The sequence below is a fragment of the Strigops habroptila genome, chromosome 9, assembly GCF_004027225.2.
Source record: "Strigops habroptila isolate Jane chromosome 9, bStrHab1.2.pri, whole genome shotgun sequence".
NCBI classification, from domain to species: domain Eukaryota; kingdom Metazoa; phylum Chordata; class Aves; order Psittaciformes; family Psittacidae; genus Strigops; species Strigops habroptila.
The window spans coordinates 29,205,489-29,232,625 of record NC_044285.2 but is presented as its reverse complement, the minus strand read 5'-3'; the positions used below and the strand labels follow the sequence as shown (position 1 = coordinate 29,232,625).

The window sequence follows — 27,137 nt, the reverse complement described above, 5'->3', positions numbered from 1 at the left end:
TATAAAAAAGTTTGGCTTGATGACTTGAGCTTTCACCACTGGCCTGTATTCATAAAAACAAATGAATTTTTTTCCATTCAACCATTTGGTCTAGCTTTACAGAACTAATCTGGAAGAAAAGATTGCTGGGACATGGCATTGCTAGGGCTACACTAAACTCTTGTGATGGCTGGAGTAGGTTGAACAGCATCCATGGAGAAAGATAACCATCCTCAGGGACATTTGAAGAGATGCATCTCAGCCCTCTGCTTTGCATTTGCTTCCTGCCTATGCCTTACAATGGGAAAACCAAACCCAACTGCTTTCCAATGCTTTTCCTTGGAAGAGACACGAACAGAAAACAAACTCTTTTGCATGAGGAGCTTAACTATTAAAAGATTTGAAATGTTTCTGGAAGATACAGTACCACCAACTTACCCAGAGATTCCTCTGAGGTTTTGGACTTCTTTTTGTCTGGTCTTTGAAACAAGGAAGCAATGTCACCTCCAAAAATCTCTCCTGAGTTTTCAATCAGGAACTGCACTAACAAGGCCACCTGGCAACGACATGAATTTACAGTCAGTTTCATGAACATACAGCCAGTTATATAAAGCAAGTCAGATCAGTCCCAGAATCTTCCTCTTCCTTCAACAAAGATGTAATTTCCTACAGAACCTTTTGCTCAAGAAGCTGTTAAGGATGTGGCAATGTGTCTTATGAACTACACCTGGAGCAAGAGTATGACCTATATGAACTGGTACAGTGAGCTGGGTAGAGCATGTTCTACAATTTTCCTTGCTATTGATAACACCTCGTAAGCTACAAGCAAGCATTCCTCCCCTCTGATGCACTGTCATGTTCATCACTTACTTTGTCTCTGCAAAATGGCTTTAGATCCAGCCGAAGTGGCAGTGTCTATTTTCAGTTGCTACATCTTTCAGCTGCTGGACATAGCTTGCTTGACCATATAGAAGTTCATTTGCTAAAACAACCATGGCTTCCCTTTCCATCCTGGATAAACTGAGTGGCTAAATTCCCCTACCAGCATGGGCACAGCTGCACAGGGGAAAAGACAAAGCCTGGATGCCACTCAGCCAGCGCTGTCACTAATCCTATGCCTTCCTTTAGCCTACAAAATACAGTGCCCACAAAAAGCAGTAAAAGGGAAAGACAAGCATGAAGCCAAACCCATGAAAGATTACCTTCTTTGTAGACCTGCTCTCCTCTTCAGGCCCAGTGGGACTTGGTAGCCACAGCATATTGGGTGCTATGCAAAGAGCCAGGTTAAAGGCGTTCATCTGATTCACGCCGGAATTCTGCTCAATATGATGGAGGACTCCAAAGAGGTGTCTGAGTAAAACGAGGTTGGCCTCTGGAAGCTGGTTGACTAGACTATTCAGGGAGTGGAAACAAAGGAAAACAGTGTTGTTCACAAACATCTGCTCTTCAAATATCAGAAGTAGCATCCCAAAGCTTTTGCTCCCTTTTGCCCTTTTGCAACCTCTTTGAGACATTCACATTGGATAGTAAAATAAGACCTTGCCACTCCCCTCCACCAACTTTTGTGAGAGCCACAACTTTACATCTGTATTGCCTACCCACTCTGGTCACAGAGCTGGAGGGACCAAGGGACTTATGTCCAGAACATGTGGTAGAAGTCTGTAACACCTTAGCAAAACAACGCTCGCCCAAAAGCGATGCATACAGCTCCAGGCCAGCAGCACACGAAACAATGCCATTGCCTGTGTCCCATGCTATAGAGACAATAGAGGAAGGAGGCCTAGGACAAACTGTAAGGTTCAAAAACTGAGCTGAGCCACTGACAGGAAAAGGTTTGATATACTGCATATCCCACAGGATGCTGATAGACTATTCTTGCTCAGGGCAGCAGTTTCAAGGCAGTAAAGCCATTTTCAAGGTCCCAGTCACCAACTTAGGGATATTTCTTCTAATGGCCAGTATGATGATCAGCTTCATTTTGTGCATATAAGAAAAAAGCTACCATTGTTAAAGATCTAATTCTACTGACATTTGGTGTACTCCTGGTGGCTGAATTATTGTGCTTTTTCAGTTTGCTGGTTCTGGTAATTTGAACGAGTAATCAGAGAAGAATTTTCTAACGACATTTTTTGGGGGGTCAGAAATGTTAACAATGTTCATAAAAGACTGTTGAAATGAAAATGTTCTGACCATTGACACTGGCAATCAGCAATAGCTCTACTGTGGCCTGGAGCATTGCCAGGAGTCTCCCAGAAGATGAAGTCTATGCTTATGGCTGTGTGCTCCCCATTCTCCCACCGAAAGAGGCTTTTACAAAGGCTTTTACAAACCTTTTGATAGCTTCAATCTTATGTGCCCGATTTTCTGTGTCCACAGCTTCCATCCACAGTCCGTGCATGTCTGAGGATAGAACACTGTCAGGTATATTTCGGAGAAAATCCTGAATTAAATATATATATGCAGAGCAGTCTGGTCAGTTTTGAATTCCTTATTTTGTTTTCACGATGCATATAGTCATTGTTTATTCATATTAAGCACAAGATAAAACAAGACATGACACAAATACATTTCTCCTCCCCTCCCCACTTCACCAAGCTGTCCTTCTCAGGGCTCTTCCACTGCAACACTGCAGCCCTTGTGCCCCATCCCTTCTCCAGAACAGGACTCATCTCTACTGCAGCAGGCAGAGGACTTATCCCTATGGCTGTGCATAGTTCTGTTTGAAACATTTCTCAGCTATGAGGATTGTTGTTTTTTCCCTCAGGTGATTATTTAACAACTTAATATATGTCTTGCATTGGAAAGTGCCTGAATATCCTCCCAGTCAACTGTTTTTTGTATTAGACCAATAAGAGCAAGAGACAGGGATGGTTTTTGATACTTTAGATGTCAGAATTTTTCTGACCAGATTTAATTGCAAAAGATAGGCTTTTTCTTACTAAAACTTAAAGGGCATAAGTCCTCTCATATCTCCTGCAGTCTCTTCTGTGTGTCCAGAAAGGACTGAGAGCATCTGTGCTGCTGCCGCCAAAGGGTTTCATGTCTATGTTAGTGCAGCATCTGAATTGCTGAGTTCAGACTTTGGCATGTTATTTGGCACTGTATAGATACCATGGTTATCTTGGAGGTAGACATTACTATATCACCTGCTGAAGGCTGTTTCGTACAGGGAGATGCAAAATGAAACACTGCCCTGAAGGCCACTGCATGTATCTGCATGTGAAGCAAGCACCACTTGGTCAGATACTTTTGTGCACATAGATGGACCAAGCCATGAGGTGAGAATGTTCCTTGCTGGAAGAATGCTTTCTGTTCCCTCCGAAACCTCTCCTACCCATGAAGACTCACGTTGCTTCCTTAAAGAAGGAAGTTACCATTAGCCCAGACAGCTGAGTTACTTGGCCAAACATACCGTGATGACAGCTGCAGCCACAAAGACTGACTCTCCATCCACCTGGACATCATCTCCAGAGTTCAGCTTCTCTTTCAACTCCTTGCAAGTCTTGGCATTCGCAGAACGTCTGAAAATGCCCCTAGTAGAGGGACCTTCATGATACAGCAGGAGCAGCATATCCTAAGAAAAAGCCCAGTTGTACTTAAGAGCCTAATGCTTCACCCTGTAGTTTGTGTATATTATATCTCACATAATTATAACATAATAAGACCTAGTCAGTACAGGAAGAGGACAGACATACAAGAGATTTGTCATAATTTAACCAGGGACAAGAGCCTGTCAGCTAAGTTGTCAGTACAGTTGATGTGGGTAAGCTTATCCTGGGGCAAATGTGAGTCCATTGGACTCTTTTAGTGAGTGAGGTCTAGGCTATGTAGTGTATGGACTATGGCATAGTCCACTGACATTGCCCCTTGGCAACTTGTGATGACCCGGTTGGAGACACCCATTGCAATGGGATGGACATCTTTGCATGAAGTGATATGGATTACACAGGAGAGGGATACTCTTATAACTGAGCTAGATCTGCACCACAAGCAAATCATGGTCTTCGCCATCCAACCCTCATAAATACCACAAGTGGTTTTAAATTCTGGACTAAACACATCAAGTTTATGTCAGGACAAACAATCTAGGCTGTTCCTTACCATGATTGGCTTGGGAAGGATCCCATCAGGACAGACAGAAGACAGAGACAGGCCAAAGAGCTTCCGTGGGGTGGTAGGTGACTGTGAAGGAGGGCTGCCCGTGGGGGTGCTGGTGCTGCGGCGCAGGGCCCAGTCAATCAAGGACTTTTTCCTCTTGGTGTGTTTCTGCAGTGACTCTGAAAGAAAACACAGACCTTCATTACACATCTGCCTGTTCTTCCTACTGGCCAGTGAGTGACGTACAGTGGAGGCAGATTTCCCAGCAGAGCAAAGACTTTCTACCACCACTTGTTTAATAACTACACTCTTAATGGGGACGAGGTAATACAAAGCAGTGAAATCACTTGTTCCTTGCCCAGCCATCAGCAAAACTCTTATTCAATCACTGTTCTTCAGTGCACTTTGCTGTCTGTGCAGCGTAAGAAAGAATGGCTTGCAATTGAAAGCTAATCAAGGACTGAAAGCCAATTCTGAACATTTTCACAAACAAATTTAGCCTCTCTGCAATCTCTTCCTCTTTGTGTACACTCAGGTATGAAAGTGATTCTGGGATATGTGTACAACGCTAGGAAGCGTTTGGCACTGCCATAGAACGCAGTGTCTCTGCTGGGTTGTAATGTACTCTTCCAGCTCCTACCTCTCCTCAGCTGCATTGGAGCTTGGGGCCTGGGTTTCATGACAAACTGACACTGTTTTTCTTTTGGAAGCTGATCAAGGAAGGAAGCCTCTGTCCCATCAGCCAGGAGGGTGTTATTGTTGATTCCTTGTTGCTGGTCAGCAGAGTCCCGGATACAGCTCAGTGCGATGCTGAAAGGATGCTCGTGCCCTGTTGAGCAGAGAGATGTATAAACAGCAAGAAAAGATGCACAGCTATGTGATAACAGCTCCAGATCTGGGCAGGAGGATGCAGCCACATCCAATGGCTCCTACTGCAGCTGGGCCTCTAAGCAATGTTTCTCAAAACCTCCACATGTGGACTAAAGAGGCCACGGCACACCTATGCATATATACGATCATTGCTTTACAAGTAAGGTCATCCAGTTAAACCTGGCCAGCCACTCTCCATTAGCAGCTTTCCAGAACAACATGCAACAAAGCACTATTAATTGGGTTTATGTCTTTATTGATAGGCTTCTGGGCCCCACTGCACTAACAAAATACTCTAAGCATTGCTCTGTGTAGGAGTTGGCTTACTATAAGAGTTTAGTATGTATTGGGTGAATACAAAAACTAAGCATGTGTCATGATGACTTGGAAAATATCAAAAACCACCCAAAAATAAATGTGAAGTCTAAAGAGTCCCAGAATAATAGTCTTATTATGACAACATGGTCTTTGGAGCAAGATCTTTTTAATAAACCAACGTATAAACTTCCTTGGAGAGCCTGGGGATTTATTTATTGGGTTATCACTGAAAACCTAACAACACAATGCAGAGTTAATGCAGAGATTACTCATTCAGCATAACTAAGCAGTATGTTATAAGGCAAAACAGTTGGAGCAATGCCTGCACCATCTGTCAGAGAAGCAAGCAGCAGTTTAAATGCTTACCAATGAGAGGGTAAGCAGGGTCATCTTTTCCTGAGGTCACCCAGAGATGGTGTTCACTTGCCCTGCCCTGGAGGTGGAGGAACAGAGAAGAAAAAAATATTAGGTGAAGGAGGCCAGGGTGAGAGTCCATGAGGTTGCACTCCACTCAGAAAGCAACACACAGCCACAAAGGGCTGAACAGGTCAAGGAGCCAGATATACACAGCTATCTGTCAAACACTGTAATGGGCAAGGCTGGACCACTGCAATGGGCAAGGCTCATCTGATAACATCACTGCTTTGTTCAGTGTATCATTTCATTAATAAGCCTTTGACAAGCTTGACTCAATCCCAATGCTGGATTGCAAGCATGAAGTCCTCTGAAATCCAAAGAACTTTCGTACACAAGGTTTGAATTTAATGCAGGTGTGTAAGCATGTCTGTGTTTCTAATACTTGGCACTCGCACAAATAGATTGCTTCATCTTGTACTCCAGAGAGTATTAATGCCTGACTGGTTAGCACACCTCCACATCTGCACTGTCCTGTAAACTGGACAGCTTGCCAGCTTCCTTAGCTAAGACCTGGCAGACTATGCAACTGCCACTTACAGGAAGTCCAAGCTGTTCAAGGGTCTTCTTCATCATGCTCTCTGCAGTTTCCACATTGGACACATTGACTGTGGTAGTCTAAAAAGGAAAACAGAAAACAGAGGAAGCTAATAAGAAGGGATGAAGTTTGGTTGCAGTTTCTTGGGGCTTGAAAATTTGGGGGAAATGTCACTTATCTGTCTATTGACTGTCTTTACTAAATGTTTATGGTTAGAAGAGTTGTACTAATTTGAACTAAACTGGAATCATTGTTAAGGGTGATGGCTACACATTGTGAAAACCGTTCTCCACTACTTCTTATATCACAGGTTTATTATACCATCCAAAGATTTAGTCCAGTAGAAATCACAGGATGGGGGTGGTGTTCAGATGCTGTGCTTGATCACATCAGTATTTGACTGACGGCAGTGCCACTGTAACTCCAAAAGGTGAACATGGCACAATGCTAATAAATCACAAGTGTCGGGGTTGTTCTCTGAGGGAAGAGTACCCAGGAGGTAAATGTCACCCGCCAAGCTTGGCATGAAGCCTAGAAATGTATGCTATTAATATGAAGAGACTGGGGCACATTCCAGTCTAAATTAATTCAGAATACATCAGTGACTCTTTCATGATCAATATCCTCAACTTATTGCACTGAAAATAGGAATGACTGGACACTCAACTACAGACTCAACCACAGTTATCAAGTGAAGCAGAAGGAAAAGAGAAAAAAAGCCAGAGGCCAAGAATAATCTTAAGAAATAAATGCTTTTTGGTAAGGGTCTGGCTACCTCCTCATTTCCTAAGCCAAAACTGAAGCCCATTCCAGTGGGAAGAATGCAGCTGCCCAGAGGCACACTCTCTAAAACCTTTTTGTGGGACTTGAATTTTAAAGAGGGGTGGCAGCAGCAGCCCCACAGACCTGCCTTCCCACCCCTACCCCACAGACCTCCACGTAGCGTTGGTCTAATGAGCAGTTCTTAGCTTTACTTACAGAAGAACAGTTGTCAGCATCCAGCACAAAGATCTGAAGCGACAGATTCTTCAGATATTCATTCTGTTTTACCTCATTGATATGCCTGAAAGTCAAAGAAAAGGGGAGGGAATATAATTTCCCAACCAAACTTGAGAAGGACCCTAAGAATTGGACCCAAGAGGTCCAAGGGACAGATTAATTACAACAGTAACAATAACGTGCAATGCTCATAGCGTGGTCACATGGTCTTAATGGCTTATTTATCTTTCTTGAGGTCCAAGATGAGCAAAACCCCACGTGACAGTAATTTAATGCAGGTAGATGTGTCTAGCACACCACCTTCCAGCATCTTTAGGACATTACAAACCAAGAGACTTCTTCACCTCTCTGTACTCATATAAACACTTCTGCCCGGATGCTAGAGGAAACAACATATAAAAATGTAACATGAAAAGGAAATAACTGTGGCCTCTAGATGTCACAAAATACAATCTTGAATCAAAAAAAACACCCCAACATTTGAAGAATCAGTAATACTGGTGCCATTTCCATAATCACTAGCAAAGTCAACCTCCAGCTCCAAAGGAAAAAAGGTGCTCCAACAATGTCATCTTCTGGATAACGGATTTCATCTTTTCTGGACTGTTAACACCAATTTTGCTTTCACCCAGGGGCTTCTACATTCAGGTGTCAAAAGGTGGGTTTTTTTGGACAGTAGCTAGACACTTCATGTGCTGAAAATCAGAGGGCAACTTGACACCTAGTGTGACAAATGTCTCTGAGGACTGTAGAGGAACCACTCAAGAGAAGGATGAAAGGAAGGTCACTTACCACAGTAATGCTGACAGCCATCGTTCCTTCACGTCAGCTGAGCTGAAGATAAAAAGGGAGGCAGATGATCAAACAAGTGCTGAGTGGGTAACAGCCTTTGGAAACTCTACCCAGTTTCATTTATATATAGCTGTAAGTCAAAGTTCCTTCCTGCAAAGCCCTGGAACAAAAGCACAGTCCTTTCCTGCTTCTGTCCTATTTTAACAAGTAACAAAAATAATAATAACAAAAAAAATTCCAGCAACAAACTGGACTACATTTCCTGCCCAGGCTGGTGAGTGTTGAGATAAGGGACAAGTATCTTTCTGTGATGTTGGAGTTAACTCATCTCGTAGGCCCTTATTATTTTTGCAGTGACCTTTAACTGCTATTTTCTTTCTGTTGTTATTTCCTTTCCAGTGTCTGCCATTCCTAGAAGCTTCTGCTGCCAACCTGGGTTAATGGAGCTGTTGTTGAGTTTGGACTAAGACACAAACAGCGAGTTGCATGTCAAGAGCATGAATCCTAATTGGGAATGCATCACCTGGGAGAGACCATCCTGACCCCTGGAAATGATGAGACAGCATGTATGAAACCATGGGACGGTTCCCATTTCTTTTTTCCACCAAGGCAGCGGCCCCACAGAAGAAAAGCATCAGGCCAGATCAGCCCTTCCTAGGTGTGCCAGCAGAACCCCCGAGGACAGGGTGACCCCTGAGGATTGCTGTCCTCTCTGCTTTGCAAAAGAGAGTATGAAGTGGAGATGCCTGAGACAGTTGAGCTCCCTATGGGTATGCCAGCTCTAGATTCAGTTTAGCCAGGCTAGACTAAGCTCCAGGTAATAAAAAACTCATCTGCTTTTTGGTGAGCCTTACTAGCTCAGGCACAACACTGGGACAGCCTTTGATATGGCACTCGGACATGCATGGCCTATTCTTTAGCCTGCTCCATGCTCCCCTGCATTTCTATTTTTGGGGTTAGCAAGGGCTAAGCAAGCTCTGGACTGTGCTGCACGTGTGCAGACCCATCTTGAAGAACCTTTCTATTTTTATAGTTTGTTGTGTGGGCTTGGGACACCCTGGCAGATAGCGCAGGAGAAAGGTTTGCTCATGCCACATGAGGAATGGATAAAGGATTTAATCCTGGCACAAGGCCATCTGGCATTTTTCATTGACATAACTAACCTGTCCTTTGTAATGAAAAACTCCCAAAGTAGGGCTAAGCTTCTACAGCAATGGCTGCTGGCAGGTGCTGAAACAACATGCTTGTAAGTTATATGACGGCACAAGCTGGTTTGCTATGGCAGATTTGGTTGTGATGTTCCAGATGCTCTGCAGCAGGCTTAGCCATTGCTGTAACAGCACTTGCAAGCCCTGTTGGTCTTCTTAAAGGTTCCCAGGGACCAACCTGCAGATATCTTTCTAAGATGACTGTCTCCCAACATTCAAGTTTTTACCATACTGTCTAATGGTGGTGGAAGTCCTCTACTCAATGGGGAGAAGGGTTGTAGTAGAGTTCAGGGCCCTACAGCCTGACACATGGGAGACCTGGGCAGCTGCCAGGCTGCAGAGGGAGATCTGATGTCTGATGAGGTACCTGAAGGTGACAACATAGTTGGTGATAGGCCAGCCGATGACAAACGAATTCTCAGGACCCATCTTTTTCTCTGTCACTTCGCTGAGGCAGGTACCGGTCCACACTTCACTCAGATGCACTTGCTTTTTCAACTTCAGGCTGGAGGAGGATCTGCAATTCAAATGATGGATTTCTTAGGCCAGATCATAACACCCAGAGCTCCAGAGTCTGGCCATGCCATCTTCCAGTCATGCAGATGCAGTGACAGCAACAAGCCTGCCCAGAACTAAATGTCTGGGCATATGGAGGGAATACAAGAAATGCAAATGGATTCTGGGGTTGGTGGCTGCAGTGGGACAGCTTAGGGCAGTGTGATTCACTACAGCCACATGCAGGTAGATGGTGATTTAGGCTAATTGCTGTATATGCTAATAACTGAAGTTACCCAGGCTCTTAATTTATGTGGCAGAAGTAGCCAGGCCAGGAATCAGCTTTCTGTCCTTACTGCCTCTTGCCCTCATGCTATTTTTTCAAGAAGCCACATAAGGGAAAGGGCAAAACCAATCGGACAACCTTTTTCTTCAGGAAAATGGAGTGAAGCATTAATACCAAGAAGAATTTCTAGAGGGGGAAAGGCGACATGCCACATTTTAGATCCACATTTGTAAAGAAGAGTTGTTTTGATGCCTGCTCCACAAATAGCTCAGAGCCTAACTTTAACAGCACATACTGCGGCAGAAGAGTGAGTGTGAATTCCTCTTACTTGGACTTGGCGATGACCAGCACATCACTGAACAAGATCAAATGTCTCTCCTGGGTCTGCAGGCCCACAGTTAGCTGTACACGCTCATCCAGGATGAAAGTGGAGCCTGGGCTGCTGAACACCCCACTTGGCAGCCCATTGTCTGAATGGGAAGAGGAAAGGGTAGTTTCCCTGGGGGAGGAAGAAAAATCACAAGACTTTGTCAGAAGCTTTTCTCACAAGGGTTCATGATTGGAGACAGGCGACTGGTTTGGAACAGCCCAATAGCCCTGTGCTTCTCCCAGCGCTGCCCCTACTGCTCTCACTTCTGAACCGCATTTGCCTGCCTCTGCCCAATTAATTTTATCAGCCTCAGACAGATGGAAAACTGCCTAAATGCCCACACCAAATCCGGGAAGGTTGAGCTGTTGAAATATTCCTTTTTGAGTTATTTCTCACTCACGTAAAACACTTATTTCCCACACATGCATGTGAGCTATGACTCACGGAAAACCCATGGCTTGTGGCACTGCTCAGCCTGGTGCGAGGAGGGACTGCCATTACTGCACGTTTTCCATCTATTCTGAACTGCTTGTCAGTGCTAGGGCTGCAGCACAGAGAAAATGAACTGCATGTACCCATCTAATTCCAGCCATGTGATTCTGGCTTGCCTGGCTGAAATCCAGCATCTTGTTTCTCTTGAGAACGATAAAGGTGCTGACCATTTCCCCAAAACCACGATGGTTTTTGCATGTTAACTGCAATCAACAAGTCATTGTCAGAATTGAACCATATCCTTTCTCTATGCTCTCCCCAGCTGCAATAGTTCTGCCAAATGCTAATCTCCCCACTTGCAGCTCAGCACCCTTCTCTGCACTGCTCCTGGCTCTGGTTGGCAGTGCTGGCAGTACAACAGGTCCCACAGTTATTTCCTGGGTCTATCCTGGCTCTACAGGTGGGTTTGTGCTGAATGAACAAGAAACGTTTCTTTGCTGAGCCTTGTTCAGAGCCTCTGTTTGTGTGCCTGACCTGACTGAATTAGCTAACCTCTGAGACATGGCCTTAAATCCATGCAGATAGAAAAACCTCCACAAATCCTCCTGTCTCTACACATAGACAAAGCCATGTATCTTGCTTTGGAAGATACTTACTCCACCCCTCACAATACTACTCTAGTGTGAAAGATACTACTCTACACAAATGAAAAAACATGTGAGCTTTAAGGGTAGTATTTTTGACATTGTTAGCCACAACTCAATTTCCATTGGCCTCAGAACTGGGGAGAGATCCCATGATTTCACAGGAGTGAGGTTAAAGCTCACCAGCAGCTGCTTTTTGAAAATCATCCTACAGCCACAGGAACACCCTCACTGCTGCAAGCAGAAATTCCCTCTTCCCTCCTCACCTCTTCACAACCACTAACAAGAGAATTCTTGGCTTATGCATCTGTTGCCTTTACAAGTGAGAAGCTAAATCACCTTTAAACTTGGTATTAAAAGCTTTCCATGTACGTCAATTGAGCAGTGGGAGCCACACCATCTCACAATCTCAGCAGTGCGTTTCCTAAAGCTGGAGGAGTTACACAGCTCTGTAAACACAACAGCAGGATAGCAAAAAAATCTCACCAATACTCTGGTGGCCCAAGCAAAGATGGCATTGTACCAGCTCCCTCCATAGCAATCCATCATGAGAAGTGTTTAAAGTCTCCCTCCCTCATGAGGATATTCTCCAGCCAAATAAAGTCAAGAATTTGTTTCTCTTTACTTTTTTTTTAGTGCAATTTAGAAAGGGGTGAGGGGAATGACAAAGAAGCCACATAACTTGGTCACGAAACAATCAAACGAAAATCAGTTCTGCCCTTTATAATCCTATCAGACTGACCTCATGGGGACTGGTCCATGGGGATGACGCTCATGTTACCATGCTTCACCCAATTCCCATGCCCTGATGGGCTGGAGTGCAGCAAGATGCATGTCTGGCATGTTTGTACCTGGCTCTACCTGCTGAAACTCCTGGTGCTTTACACCTGCAGGAGCAAAGCATCAGCAGAGCACTGGATGGCTCTGGAGTGGCAGACAAGAGAGGGAGGTTTTCACCACCCAAGCCGGTAGTAAGGGAAAGCTGCTGTCATCCGACAGGGATGTGGATATCCTGGAGGATGGCCAGATCTGATGGCTCTCCCACCAAACATCCTGAGCTGATGCCACCCTACACCGTGCAGGCAGAACATCGGCAGAAAGGTGGAAAAAGGAGTCAGAAAGGTATTTCCTGTACCTGGAATGGCTCTTTGACTTGCTGAGAGCTTTAGTAATGGCAGAAGGGGTAGATCGTCTTCTTTGGACTATGGGCTTCATCTTCTGCAAGACAAAAAGACATTCCAGTTAGTCTGGCCACCCTGGAAGCATATCTGCTCACTGCACTCTACAAGGTCTCTTTTCATCTAGTTAACACTCATGAAACCTCAGCACTGAAAGCTGTGATCTGTGTTTTCAGACACCTCCCTCCCCTTCCTTATTATTAAAGCTCTTGTCAACTCTCACTTTTATGTGGGACACTTAAACTTTCCTAACTTGAAATGCTTCCAGTTTTCACAGCCAAAGCTCAAAGTAATGACATGAAATTAAGCAAAGAAAAAAAACCACTACAGGCTGAAGGTCAAGAAAAACTTCCTAACACTCATGCCGTGGAACAGTTTGTTAAGGTAAGGTATAGAAATCCAGTTTAAGACCGGACAAAGCTATGAACAGCATATAATGCTGTAGGAAGTCATATTTTATAGGCTGAAGGAATGGATGAGGTTACTTCGTAGTTACATTTACAGATTCAGCAAATAGACTGTCATTAGGCCCCTCTCCATGTAGTGTAATCTCAAGATGCTTGTATATTTTTTAACAGCCACAGCCACCAAGTCTTGCATAATACAGAAATGATGTGACTATAATGATGAGACTTTTGAGTTAGACATGATAACTATCCAAGTCAACATATACACACAAAGGTCACAGGTCTTCTTCTATTTGCTATAATGAATTTTGTGCTGTAGAAAGATGACAGATTTCAATGTGGAATAAAAATCCTTACATCAATGGCTCTTGCTTAGTAAACACAGGAAAATCAGTTGCACGGCTCATTTCTAATTTCAGCATTTGCCTGTATTAGAGCTTTAAATAGCAGGAAGTTTACAGTATGGTGAGAATTACTAATCTTTTGACTTCTGAACGTATCAAAATATGGAATATCCAAAGACCAAAAGAAACCAGGGCTGCTGTTTGAGAAGAGGTCCTACAGAGAAAGTGTGTTCCATTTATTAACCGTCTTTTTCTGTGCTGAATGCAGTTCATTAGTCCCATCTCTCACTACACAAGCCTATTACAGCTTAGTATCTTATAACCACATTAACATGATGTTAGAGGAAGGTATTATCCTCATTTCACTGGTGGAAAGGTGAAGAACAAAGCCACCACAGTGAACTTGCGTGCCTGGTGTTCAACGCATCAGACCTGATTTTTCTGAGCAGCCAGAAAGGTTGGCTCAGGGGGCTGGTTTGAAGCACTGTTCCTGCTCACTCTCACTGGAGCTACATGGGCTTAGCACGGCTACAAGTCTGTCTCCAGGGATTTATGGGAGGAATCCCAGAAATTAAGAACAAGGCATTAGTGACCACTTCAAAAGTTGGTGGAAGTGATTCACCACACTTCAGAGTGCACGATCATGTAACTCAAAGTTGGAGTGGGACTGCAAGCACAATTTAATACAGTAATTTCCTAACATACTAATATTTAGCTTTGCAACATCAATAGTGCTCTCTTAAGTAGATTCCTTGTGCACAGGTATATATGTAGACAGTGACAGATGGGCAGCAATTTCTCCCTCATTCCCTGATATGACATTGCCAAGCAAAGATCTGTCTTCGGAAGTTTCACAGAGAGAACTGAATAAAAATAACACCAGCTCAAAAATGTTTCTTTTTAAAAAAAGAGAGTCCCTACTAAAACAGAACATCTGGCTTTCAAAGGTGCCTTAATAGGATAAAATGTTCCTACAAAACATAGCACAGCATCAGTCATGCAGTATCTTAGGGCAGGAAGAAAGGATGGGTGTGGTGGAAAGCCCTGGCAGGCTGTTAGCTGCAAGAGCCACTTGAATGAAAACAGCAGGCACACGGGGCAATTGGATGCATCTTTGTGCCATGGGCACTGCATTAGCATCTTGAATGGTATTGTAATAAAACCTTGCACATGGATAGTATCTTCTGTGCCAAAGAATCTTATGGCACATAGTAACCTTACTGTAGCTAAACCAATCATTTTGGCCACCCGAAAACTAGCCTACCCTGCGGTACAATGTGGTAAGGAGTACCAATGACATTAATGATGTGAGTGTAGTGTAGGAGGACAATTTACTCAGAGTAAATTTCAGGGGAGATATCAGAGAGTCAGCACTGGTGGATTTCTTCTCCTGACCAACAGGAATGGTTTCAGACAGTATCTGACTGGTGGCAGCAATATCTTCCAAGAAGCCTTGTCTTTGTTCACCCAGTGCGCTTCTCCAGAGGAGTCTGAGGACCAGCATCACATCCAGCAAGCACTGTGGAAGTCTCACAAAGACAGAACTTCGGGTTTCCAGTGAAATGCTGTGACTGTAGGGAATAAGGCATTCCCCATACTTGCTATCTCCAAATAAAATGCTGAGATTTTCAGTTTCCCAGAGGTTCAATTGCGTGATCCCAAAGAGACTGTAAACAAATCAGAAAATTGCCTTCCAAGCCCTTAGCTAAAGTATCTTTGGCTCTAGCCAGTCAAGTATCCTTGTCGGGACATCACTGAGATGATGGCCACAAAATCATAAGAGTGGCATCTTACTGAGGGAATGGGACACAAGTAATTGACATAATTTCACAGTTAACTGTTTTTTCTTGCAAAAAAACCCCCTCCCATCTCACTACACAGAAGAAACATCACACAGAAGCTCTCTGGAGCAGCCATAGTCCCCTCACCCTCCTGCCCAATGGTTGTGCTTGAGCAGAGCTGGTACTGCATGGAGAAGACAGCTGGCAGTCCTTCATTGCTTTTGGATGAAAAGGGGGACTTCACTGTGCTCCTCCATGTCAGAGTGCTTTTGCTGGAAGTCAGCTCTGCTCACATTAACCAGGCACTGGAATCAGAGAACCGCCAAAGGGACACGGCGTAATCTCTGTGCTGTTTTGATGCCATGGAAACAGATATTCGTTTACCCAACATACTCTGAAAGTGCTTGAACACTTGCAACACTCTGGACCATGTTTGTGCATTACTCATCTCCGAGCTGCCAATTTTAGCTGTGTATTTCTTGGCAGTGGGAAGGTTGTGAGTCTAATGCCCCTCATTCCAAACCCATGTATGGCCTACACTATCAACTCAGCTGGCCAGCCTGAGAGGGATTTTTTCCCCCCACTGACCTCTGCACTTGAACGTTGTTCTTCAGATAGTTAAGGTGGGATGGAGCTGAAATATAAGGGCACCTGCTTAGAACAGCATGGATCTTCCTTCTGTCACTAGCTGGTTGATTGCGATGCTTATGGCACTGGAATACTGCTGTTTAGTTCAAGTCACACTCAGAAATCAAAACAGAATTATTTTAATAGGACAATTTTTCTGAAAAATATAAGCTGAAATACTTGTTTCAGAAACACTGATGTACTGTGTCTTCAAAGCCACCATGTGCTTGCTTTAACCCTAGCATCTGCTGAGAGATGACAAGACTCGTGCGCACTGCTCGCAGCAGTGGGAAGCTGCCTGGTCAGTGCAAAGCAGCAGGGAAACACGTCTCTTGTCACTCATGAGCTGCCAATGCTATGAAAGATTGTAGGTTACGATGGCATGGACCAGAGACCCTGATGGTTCCAGACCAAAAGTGGGACAAAAACATCACCAAGGAGCTGGTTGTGACAGATCTACAGGAGTTTGAATTTCTGGCTTAAATCCGTATAATAGGGATGCTGCAAAGACAAACCATGGGGCTGGGTGCACAAGCTGGCATGAATTGAGGGCAGTTTGCAGGGGAAAATTGCATGGCAGGAAGCTTTAAGATCCTGTGTGGCAGGAAGTTTTCCTTCAGAGACCTCCTTTCATTTTACTGGAAGGTTCTTCCAAAGCAGTGTGTTTCAATAAAATGTTTGTTTTCAATTAATCTGCATTTTCCAGGGTAAAAACATACACAAGAAGGCTCCCGGATAGCTCTTCTTTGGTTATTAGGTTTGTCATCACTGAAAGAGAGATTAAAAAGCCAGTCTGAAAACAAGTGGCAGTGTAGAAATAGTAGGAAGAAGCTCTGCAGAGGCTCTGCCATGAAATGGGGCTAGCTAGCATGTTTAAAACTAGCCAGGCATGTCCATACTGCCCTGCAGTCCATAGTGGAAATGTCCTTCATGAGGACTGAACACAGAGCAAGGAAGATTAGTCAGTCAGCCTGTCTCAACCCCATATGCTCTCTGCTGAGGCAAGGATGATAGCCATCCCCTCTCTTCTCTTTGGACGAGGGGAGAATTGTGCACTGATTTTATTACTGTTGTCCCTAGCTAGATTGAAAAGGACATAGTCTAAAAATTAAGACATGACTCCAGATCTGGGACATTCACCCATCTATGTTTAATGTGTGGTGAAGGAAAAGTCCAACTGCCCCAGTAAGCTCTGAGTTTAGCTTGAGTGTTTCCCCTTCCATTGTCTCCAATGTGGTTGTTTAACAAGCCCCTGCACTGACTCTGTTGCCATCACAAGCAGGATTTAAAGAAGTTTGAAGCTGCATTTTATTACAAACCATCATATGGAAATGAGATCAACTTCGCACTACAGACCTGACACTGGCTTCCCTGTACCCAGGGAGGGTTAAAAGCAGTAAGATCAAGTATATAGAGAGCGTTAATTTAGGTCTATCCCTATTCTCAGCATTACTGATGTTTCACCAGGAGTTCTTTGCATGCTACTGAATGGAGCGACCCTACCAACATGTGGTAGTATGACTGCAGACAATGAGCTCACACTTCCAACGGAAACCTGCTTTTCCCAGTGCTCCTAGCTGCCACATTCTGTTACTCTTGTATGTGGAACGTTTTGCTGTCGGTGTCATTCTCTCCATGTTAGACACAGTTCACCTTCCAGCTGTGAAGATGGTGAAAGGGTATAATATAGTCTTAAAAAAAAAAATCATAAATGTGGACTCTGAGTCAGTTCCATGCTTACATTCAGGTCAGTTAGGGAGGCTTATGTTGCTAAAGGCACAGTCAGAAAGAACAAAACATAGGGCATGATGTCTCTGATTATTTGGAGCACCATAGATTGTTCAGAGCCAATAACACCAATATTATCTTGGATGGATCGTGTGAAACAATCTCTTCCTACAAATACTTTCATCACAGTATTGGTACATTATCCCAGAGCAGATAGCTGATCACTGCTTTAATCAAGTGAACCCAGTAAAGGCACATTTTTCAGTGGTCTACTAGGACAGAGCAAAAGTTTCTGTGTAAATGTAGCACAGCTGCTACATTTAGCTCTCAGGCAATATTCAAAAAAATACTTAAGAATCCAGTTAAGAGTACAGAAACAATTACCAATTGCTTGGGCTTGGATCCATCCATATGAAAACAACTGCTGCTGCTCTTACATCCAATAATGAGTTTATGTTAGCAGTAGCAGCAGCATTCCTACAGAAGTACCTCAATGAGATAATGTGAGATGCTTCTGCCTCCTGCTCTGGTATGTCTCTTGTTTATGTGAGCGCAGCATGCTCTTACAAAGTGTCTCTGTAAGACTGCAGTTGCATTTCTAGTTAGAAAACCCAACTAGAAAGAGACATAGAAAGAGAAGGGGAAATTGTTCACTGTATAAAAGGAAATCAGGCATTTAGGTTACACGAACTGAAAACAACCGAGTTTGCCATTTTATGTTGATTTGCACTTAAAATTAGTGTAAGGGAAAAGTGCGCTTGCATGGCTGCTCTTTCCTTCTCTCCTTTCTCCCAGACTTCATCTACCATTTGGGGAACTGTACAAACTTGAATGTGACCCCATGCCCAGGAGCAGTTTTAGCAGGGGCTCCAAAAGCTGCTGTCTTGCAGTCATTCCTCTTTGCCCTCATATGGGGAAATCCATTGCAGGGACTCAGTGTCACCTTACTGGGAGGCAGCCACAGCCTGACATGCTGTGCACTCTCTGCGAGCCTGATCTTGGGTGATACTGGCTTGAAAAGCTCTTTCCTACATCATGCCACCAGCTCCTTGGAAGATGACTTGTCTTCTTCTCAGCCTTGATTCCTTGGCCAGCTTGCCACCCGGAATAAGATAAAAACCTCTCCAGTTCTCCTCCAAGTATCCCTTAAAAGGTGAGCATCTGGAGTTCTAGGACCAAGACAAAAGCCTGGGCTGTGACTTGGTTGCCACGCTGGTTTCCCCATCTTTGCCCAGTTCCCAGCCAGGGGAAGATGCTATATATAGCAGAGATCTGTTGTGATGGTGATCATGATTAGACATTGTTAACCAGCTTCTTTCCAGCCACTGCCAGGCAGGCAGGCCAGCATGACAGAGAAGGTTCCAAATGGAGTGGGCCGTGCAAAAAACATGCTCTGTATGAACAAGCTTCCAAGAAGAGCAGCTCCTACCCATGGGACCCCCAGACCTCCCCTGACTCCCCCTCCTTTGGCCACCCAGCACCAAGGTAACCCCACCAGCAGTGCCAGGGGAACCTGACCATGAGTGGTGGGCTGCAAACACGCTAGCTCTAACGCTCACAGTGAGGATGATTCTAGGAGCATCTCCAGGGGAGATGGGAGGACAGGGGGCTGTCACAAACCTTGCTGAGTACCACTAGTACTGAGCAGAGTCCAGCAAAGACAACCAGATCCTCAGCTAGGGTAAATCAATGTTGATCCACTATGGTCAGTAGCTTTACACTCATGTAATGTAGGAAATGAGCCAGGCCAAGGCCACTGAACTCTCAGGGGAAGTTTTATACACTGCTTGTATAGCAACAAAATGAATTTAGCTAGGATTGCAGCATGAAATACGTATACAATGAATTATTTTAGTAAAGAGCCTTGTGTCTCTTCTATGAGAGTAATAGGAATAATTAACCTGGTGGAGCACCAGGTTAATTTGAAAGTTTAATAAGTAAACAGAGTTGTTCAAGCATTAGATGCCTTTAGAAGACATCCAGAAATCATGCCATGCCTAAAAATTTAATCTCTAGAAGTGCGGTGCCTATTGACTTTAGATGACAGGAATTATATGAGCAGATGCACTTGTAGTGCCTGTGCCATGTGCTGTAAGGCATGTAACCGAAGGAGTGAGTCTGCAGATGCAGACAGAGCGAGACACTCAGGAGATGAAAACATTCTTGAGAGGACTGATTAGAGGAAGGGGAAGCAGGTTTCCTAAGGGATCTCCCATGTCTGTGCTGTGCTTGGTTTCCTGCAAGTCAGAGTGCATAAGACAACCATGAGTATAAGCACTGCAGGGGCTGGCTTTGCCAGAAGGCACATGGAATCTCAGGGCGGAGGGCTGAATGTGTTGCTTTTCCTGTGCAATTCGGAGTATTTCCTGTAACTTCACCACTAGTTAACTGCTTGAGGTGGAACTGTGTTAAATGCATCATTACTTGGCCAGCTGGAATCTCTGCCTTGGCCTGCAAGGCAGCAGACCCAAGCCTTCCCCCTCAGGACTTGGGCTGCCCAAGGAGCTGGATCCAGCTTTTGAAGCTGTCAGATATTCCACACCAGGACATCAGATGGGCCTTTTCCCACTACACAGAATGGCCAGGAGAAGAAGCAGGTTATGGCATGCAGCCGCAGTGCCGCCAGGTTTCTCATCCCAGGGACAGGAATGTTTTTGGCAGCTGTAGGAGCAGCTCTACACATCGCACTGTGACACCACCCCACTCCCAGCTCCCAAACAGCTGCCATGTGAACACCCCTGTGGTACATGAGGCCCTTGTGGCTGCTCTAGAGACATTTCAGGCCAGGTGAATAAGGGAAGAGAAGCAAACCCTATGTGTCTAGAGGAATGCCCACTGCTAGACGTGCCCACACAGATGACTCACCCCACTGAATAAGGAGCAGCATTAACCGCTTATGAAGCCCAATTAATGTCACACTAACTGCCCTATGCCTCCTGCCACCCTGAGACTCTGGCAATCCATTCCGTTTTCTGACTAATGCAACCCTGTTCCAATTCATCCAGCCTTGTTTTTCCATATTCCTTCATGGTTAGGTAAGGACACGTGTGTCTGTCCATTTATATTTTAATAGTTCGTGCTACTTCACTTTGCAGAGGGTGAAAATTCATTGTCCAGAAGAGAGGATAAAAAATGCAGCTGTTTTATGAGCTCTTTGGGGTGAAATTTGCCAGCACATGCATATGATAAAGCACTAACATTCCCTTTCAAATGCTAGGGAGAATCTTCAACTGTCCTGCCACCACTTTAACCATTTGAATTCCTTAAGATCCATAATTAGCCTAAGTAATCAGAGAAGGCAGTGTAAAATAACGTTGGGTGGCCACAGCCTAGTGTTTTATTTGCGGATGCAAGCCCCTTCAGAGTGACGGGACAGGGTTTAACATGAACTCAGAGCTAGGAAAGTTGGGTGTAAATATTTATCTGAGCCATTTTACACATGTTCATTTTCCCATGTTGTTTCACTAATTGCTTCCCTCTCCCTCACTGCTAAAATGAGGCTCCAACCAAACTCAAATGTTTCTTCAAACATGCAGAGCCCTACGGCAGTAAATCAGTTTGCAAGGACACACGTTGAAACATTTCCTTTTCCTTCCAAGAAATGGAGCCCTGCTGGTTTATTTTAAAATATCCCATATAAGGGGGACTGGGAGAAACAATTCTCAGCTGCCAAAGGCCGAGTGGGTTTTCCACTCAGAGGTGGCTGGGGACTACTTTGACTCACACTAATCTGTTCCATGACAGTTTTTCCCTCTGCTCCCATAGATTAACTTGTGCCTGCAGGGCTTGCCTTCCTCTGCAGTCTGGAACAGCAGCCACAGTGGATGGCAATGAGAGAGGATGTCCTGCAAAGCGTGGAGGGGACTGCTGTCTTGTGGAGCACCAGAGGTCTTCCCTGCTGAAGCAGGTCTTTCTCAACAGCTGATGTAATGGTCCATTTTCTTAAATGACACGGGGCTGGAACCCAAATCAGGCAGGAAGCTTGGATTTGTCGAGGATTGGGTCCGCATTTCCAGCTACTGAACACAGCCTTCCCCTCATGGCACTGTCCTCCACCAGGCCTATCTATGCCGAGGGATGGGCACAAGGGTCTGGTCCCCTGCTACAGCACTGCCTGGGGTCCCAAAACAAAGTGAAACTCTCAATTGTCACTCAAACAGCTGGAAAGGTACCTAAAAAGGGGCCCAAAAGCTTTAAGCAGGAAGACAATGTCACAGCTCCCGTCCATCAGTTGTTCCTCTATAAACACAAAAATGAAAAAAGATTACAAAAATAAAACCCTTCTGCTATTTCCAAGCCTCAGCCCAGTGATACAGTGTTGGTGGACAGAATCTGTGAGAATTATGGGGAACTGCTACTGAAGACATCCATGGGTGGTCTTTTGTCTGCAAATCTGAAGGTTCAACAGGAGGGGGTTGTGTCCCTGTATTCTGGGGCAACAATGAAAAAGCACTGCAAGAAAAACATTTACTGCCACTGAGGACTGTATTTAGCCATCACCTTTGACAGGATCAGGCTCTGAGCATCTGAAGGGTGCACTCGTACAAAGTCTTTTATGCATTGATACAATTTGAAAAACTTTGAGTGACACAAATGCAAGTTTCTTCTCTGTACCCAGCACAACCAATTGCTAATTGATGGAAACCAAAGAGATCAATAAATATTGAAGTTGATTTAGAAATACTTCTGCACTTTGTGCTTTTGGCCTGGCAAGAAACGAAGAGCTACTAGGGGAAGCACTTCTGTTCCCCCTTTTAGTACTAGCATAGGAGGCCAAAAGCAGTGGGAAAAGTAAAACCTTGTTTTGTAAAACTTCTTCACCTTTTCTTGGAGGTCAATTTCTTGGTTGCAATTCTGATGTCCAGGGGTGAGTAAATTTGGAATACTTGCTGACAGTGGATTAGAACAAACAGCTGCCACCTATTGGGATTTTCCTGCAATGCTTATTCCCATGGTGAAAACGCACTGCAACAGATTCCTCCTATATGTTTTGATAGAATTTTGTAGCAGCACTCTTTCCTCATCCCTTTCCTTCCTTTGAACCAATGCTAAAAGCTACCCCAGGAACCTCTCACAAGGAATTCTCGCCTCTATAGCTCTAAAGAAAACTTCCGCATAGCTCTACACACATAGATGGTCTCTAGAATCCAGCTGTGGTATGGTCTGATTATAAGCATAGCATCAAACATTTATGGGGTGACTACTGATAAGACTCATGGGGGAAATCAGTGGGGGCACACTTATACAAAGCCCTTTAAACCATTTAATTCAGGCTGGTACTTTGGGGTAGAAGTTTCTGTTGTAAAGTTGGATGTATATATAACATTGGAAGAGAACTTGCTGGGTTTCACAGTATAAAAATTCATCACTGAGGCCAAAGTAAATGAAGAATCATGCTCTTTCTTTAAATGTGCAAATAAATAGTTCACTGAATTGAGCTTTGGCAAAATGAAGAACTTGCAGAGCAGCCAAACCTGAGGAACAGAAAAATGTAACACATTCCTTCGTGTCTTTAAAATAATTCTGTTCTCTTCCCCTCTCCTGGTTCAAAACTACTCCTCCTGCCATATCAAATATTAAAAACTCATAGACAGCTGGGTCTGCTCAGTACAGAATTACTTCAGCCTTTCCAAAGTAAGGCCTCTGAACTTGAGTATGCTGGTCCAGCCCTTGCTAGGGCCCAGATTAACTATCAATGCAAAAAGTGCACAGTACTCATGCTCGGTGTGTGATATAGGAAGATATAAACTGCACAAGGAAGAGAAAATGTAAACTACAACCAGTTTACGAGGCAGTAACTCTTCAGGTCCATTAAGCAGACAGCCAATCTCTACTTGAATGCTGTGGTCTGAATCCTCACCTCTCCCTGGACACACATCCAGTGCAAGCTGCCAAGTTGCTAGTGGTCCATCAACGCACCCCTGACACTCACCAGTTTGGCTTTCTATCATAGGGAAGGAGGAGGCTTGTTTCCAAGCCAGCTTCCCCCAGCCCTAAAGCAAACACGAGCATGAATTGTGCTCCCCAAGAAAGGTCTCAAGTTCCCACCTTACGAATGATGTTGTTGCAGGCAGAGGATCAGCAGGTGACCCCGTCCCCTCCACCAGGTAACTGCCAGCAGCCCTTGGTGCCTGTGAGTGTAAGTACCTAGCGCACACTGCAGGTCTGGTGTTTCTCATCTATTTACAATGATTAAATAACTATATGCAGCTTGCCCATGGAAAAGACCTTGAAAAGAGGCAGCTCTGTGCATCTGGACTTCATTAGACCTGAAAATTAATCCCTTTATGCCTTATACGCATCCTATTAGCATTATACAGACTTGGGGTTGTTAAATGGCATTCTCAGAGATGGCTGGCTAAAGAATGGGTTAATCAACAGCACCTCTGCTAGCATACACACCATGAAATGCATTTTCCTCTTTCTGTTGCTTGCTCATCTGCCTGTCAGCATAAGGATGGGTAACACACTTATTAGTAACATTCACTGTCAAACTCCTCCTCAGAACTCGTGATAGGTTTGTGCTGCGTAGGATTTAATCCTACAGAATTTTGCAGTCGATGGAAGTGAAAAATAGGCAGCCCAGCATCAAATGAAGGTGCAAACATCATGAATTTCAGTGGAGCTGCAAATCTAAAGTTACACGAGCTGGGAAAATAAAAGTAGACTTTGGCTTAAACAGTTACACTTTTTTGTCAGTTTTTGGAGTTGCAGAAAGACATTAAGGGTTGAACAGTGACAGAGGCTGAGAGAGAGACATTGCTGAGCAGCTGAGCAAAGGTCAAGAATGGAAAGGCGGGTGGGAACAGCTTTATGTGAGCTGAGCCCATGTGAAAAAGAAGCTGCGAAGGAGAGGTCTGAAAATGCAGCCTGAAGAGCTGCCAGTGGACTGAGAAAGGGAAGGAGAGAAGCTAATCATGGAGGTTGAAGAACTCAGAGATCAAATAACCTGGAGGACAGAGGGTAGTTTGCCAAATGAGGCTAGCAAAGAAAATATGCACATTCTTCTAGCAAAAAGCTCTTGCTATGAACCAGTGCAAGTCATGCGGCTTTAAAGAACATGTCCCAGTTCTTCAATGTCACAAGAGGTTGAAAAAGATAAGCAGTGGAATCAAACTATTCACATTAAGTTCCTTACATGAGGCTGTTATAATTATTCTATAGCAGCAATTGCTGCAAGCTACTGCAGAAACTCAGATGAGCCAAGGAGAAGAAACAATTAAGGCAGAAAATGTCTTGTTCCACTGAAGTCAATGATAAAATGCCAGTGCTTTGCAGAGGCTCAGATTTAAGAGTGGGTACAGCATCTGCAATTACCCAGACAAAGGCTAGGTAGTGCAATGACTCTTCATATCCCATGGAAGGGCACAGGCTAGGGTCAGGCAGGTATTTTTCCCCTGGGGACCGAGGGGCAGAAAGCGGGCCCTATGAGACAGAGGTTGCACCTTCTCCTGGGAGCACCCAACCTGCGCTGGCAGTGGGGACAGCAAGCAGCCAAGGGGCTTTTCAGAGATGCTCCTCTCTGTGCCTCTGTTTCTGGTGCAGCCTGAAGGGGCAGGCAGTGGAAAACTCCAATAAATGTTCTATTTAAACATACTTATTCTGATTCATACGTGAGTCCCCGCCTTCATTTCTCCCAGTATTTCTTTTTTATTTTTGCCTTAACCCCTTCAGGAACTAGTGTGAAAACTGAAACTAGGCCAAATACAGGACACTTTATGGGGTACAGATGTCCCAAAGGTTTTCCTAATCTGTCCTTTATGCCTCATTTCCCATTACTTTGGTTTAAAACACATTTATGTGTAAACTAATACCTCCACTCATAAGCATTTTTGTGGGTCTTCGATAAATACTTTATAATTTGATAGAATCTTTCCTATTTTGAGGTGTTCAGAACAGAAAACAATTGTCCAGCAAGATTAACAGAAGAACTACATAGATAGAATTTGTATTTTCCATTACTCAGCTGTTAGTCCCTATTGGTTTTAGTAATTTTCAGGGAGAAAATTGTCCTGAGGCTGAATAACAGACTCTTCTTTTGCTCTCCCCATGCAAACACGTGCACATACACATCTGCATACACACACATACATACACAAACCTCTTTGACTGATAAATTTCCCAATAAACGCAGCAGGCAACTTCAAAACCAAACCAAAACAAGCCTTTCAATAGGAATGATGAAAAATAAGTTTTAAATCACAAAAACATCCTGTTTTGCTTCAGTTTCTCTCCCACATGCCACAAGCTGGACTCCACCCTACCTGTTTTCAGGGGGGCTAACTGTGGGCACCAGGTTTTGGAAACTTTCATGTCCTTATCTGTCCTGCCATTTGCTCTCAGGGGAACATGAGGAGGGCAGCACTGTGGAGACAAGAAAGACGGGTTGATCCCCTGCTCCCATGTGCACCTATCCCTGTGCCAGATCCCTCAGGAGAAAATGTGGAGAAGTGGAAGATGAACATAAGCGGTGTTTATTGGGTTTTTGTTTGGTTGGTTTTTAAAACACGGCAACTGCCACAGTCTCAACCTCTGGCTGAAATATGCCATTAAGCAGACTTGCTGTTCACTTTACTAGGCATAAGGACTCATATTGATGACACTTTCACAGACAAGTCAAAGAGAATACCCCAAGGAGATGTCAGGTCTCCAACCAGCAGCACATGGAAAGGTGGGGAGCTGGCAAGGCAGATTTCCTGTCCTAGCTGAGAAACCAGCTGTGTGGATCAGATGTGTACCACGTTTTAGTACCACCTCCACGTGACCTCTGCACATCAGCTTACAGCCAGAGGATACAGGTTGTCTCTTGAGCAGCATCGCCAATGGGCTGCTGATGGACTGCACCATCTCAGATGAATTTGAGGTGTAGGTGTGACTGTACACAGCTGTAAGCAGGACACAGACGAGCAACAGTGTGAGTGGCTGAGTGGTGCTGTAGGTGTTTTTGGAGATTTGGATCTGCTGGGGTGCTACTTGCTGTTACGGTGGCACTGGCGAGGGTTGAAGAGTGAATAATATGTGGATGAAGGTGAACAGAACAAATACAGGTGGTGTTTGTGATGGTGCTGGTGTGACAGAGGGTGAAACAGCAGAGGGGTGGTGAACCTCTGGCAGGCAGGAAGGTGGAGTATGGTGTGCTGGTGCAATGCTGTCCACGAGGGACTAGGAAAGGATCAACAAGAAGGATCTCTACATCAGAGCTGCAAATCAGCATCTTCCATATTACACGCAGGAGAGGATGTGAGATCCCTCATGGCTAGTCATGAGAACAAACATCCACTACATCTTCAGGCTAATTGAGAGAAACCATACCAATGGTACATTCCTCAACATCTCCCGCTCCTATGAGGTAAAACCAGTCTGACTGCACATATGCTCGAGTTGCATCCCCGGGTTACAATCTAAGGGAGTGAAAGCCCCTGGAGCTAGCTCCTCTGCAAAGGTGAGGCCACACACTTCCCATTTCTGGAGCCAGCCCAGCTGAATAATAATGAACAAAGGTGAAGCACTGAGAAACATAAATGGTCCCTTCCGTGAATGCCAAGCTCACCTAGACCAGAGCCACATTAAGCGATCTACATGTGGGTTCAGCCATAACCTAAAGTGCAGCAGCACTTAAAGGCAAGTCA

At 44.5% G+C, this 27,137-nt stretch overlaps 1 protein-coding gene across 1 annotated transcript in view; it reads right to left on the bottom strand.

The window, feature by feature from the left end:
• LOC115613164 (rho GTPase-activating protein 20-like) overlaps window positions 1–25,830 on the bottom strand; it is a 29,727-nt gene extending 3,897 nt beyond the window's left edge. The window contains exons 1-14 of the mRNA XM_030498302.1: window positions 25,773–25,830; window positions 12,579–12,661; window positions 10,326–10,496; window positions 9,584–9,733; window positions 8,009–8,050; window positions 7,196–7,280; window positions 6,220–6,297; window positions 5,632–5,698; window positions 4,718–4,906; window positions 4,081–4,256; window positions 3,392–3,553; window positions 2,310–2,419; window positions 1,182–1,371; window positions 418–535 (exon numbers count right to left, since the gene is read on the bottom strand). Coding sequence (XP_030354162.1) covers window positions 418–535; window positions 1,182–1,371; window positions 2,310–2,419; window positions 3,392–3,553; window positions 4,081–4,256; window positions 4,718–4,906; window positions 5,632–5,698; window positions 6,220–6,297; window positions 7,196–7,280; window positions 8,009–8,050; window positions 9,584–9,733; window positions 10,326–10,496; window positions 12,579–12,658 — 1,618 coding nt within the window. The 5' untranslated portion in view covers window positions 12,659–12,661; window positions 25,773–25,830. The remainder of the gene's footprint in view (window positions 1–417; window positions 536–1,181; window positions 1,372–2,309; window positions 2,420–3,391; window positions 3,554–4,080; window positions 4,257–4,717; window positions 4,907–5,631; window positions 5,699–6,219; window positions 6,298–7,195; window positions 7,281–8,008; window positions 8,051–9,583; window positions 9,734–10,325; window positions 10,497–12,578; window positions 12,662–25,772) is intronic.
• Window positions 25,831–27,137: the final 1,307 nt, after the last annotated feature.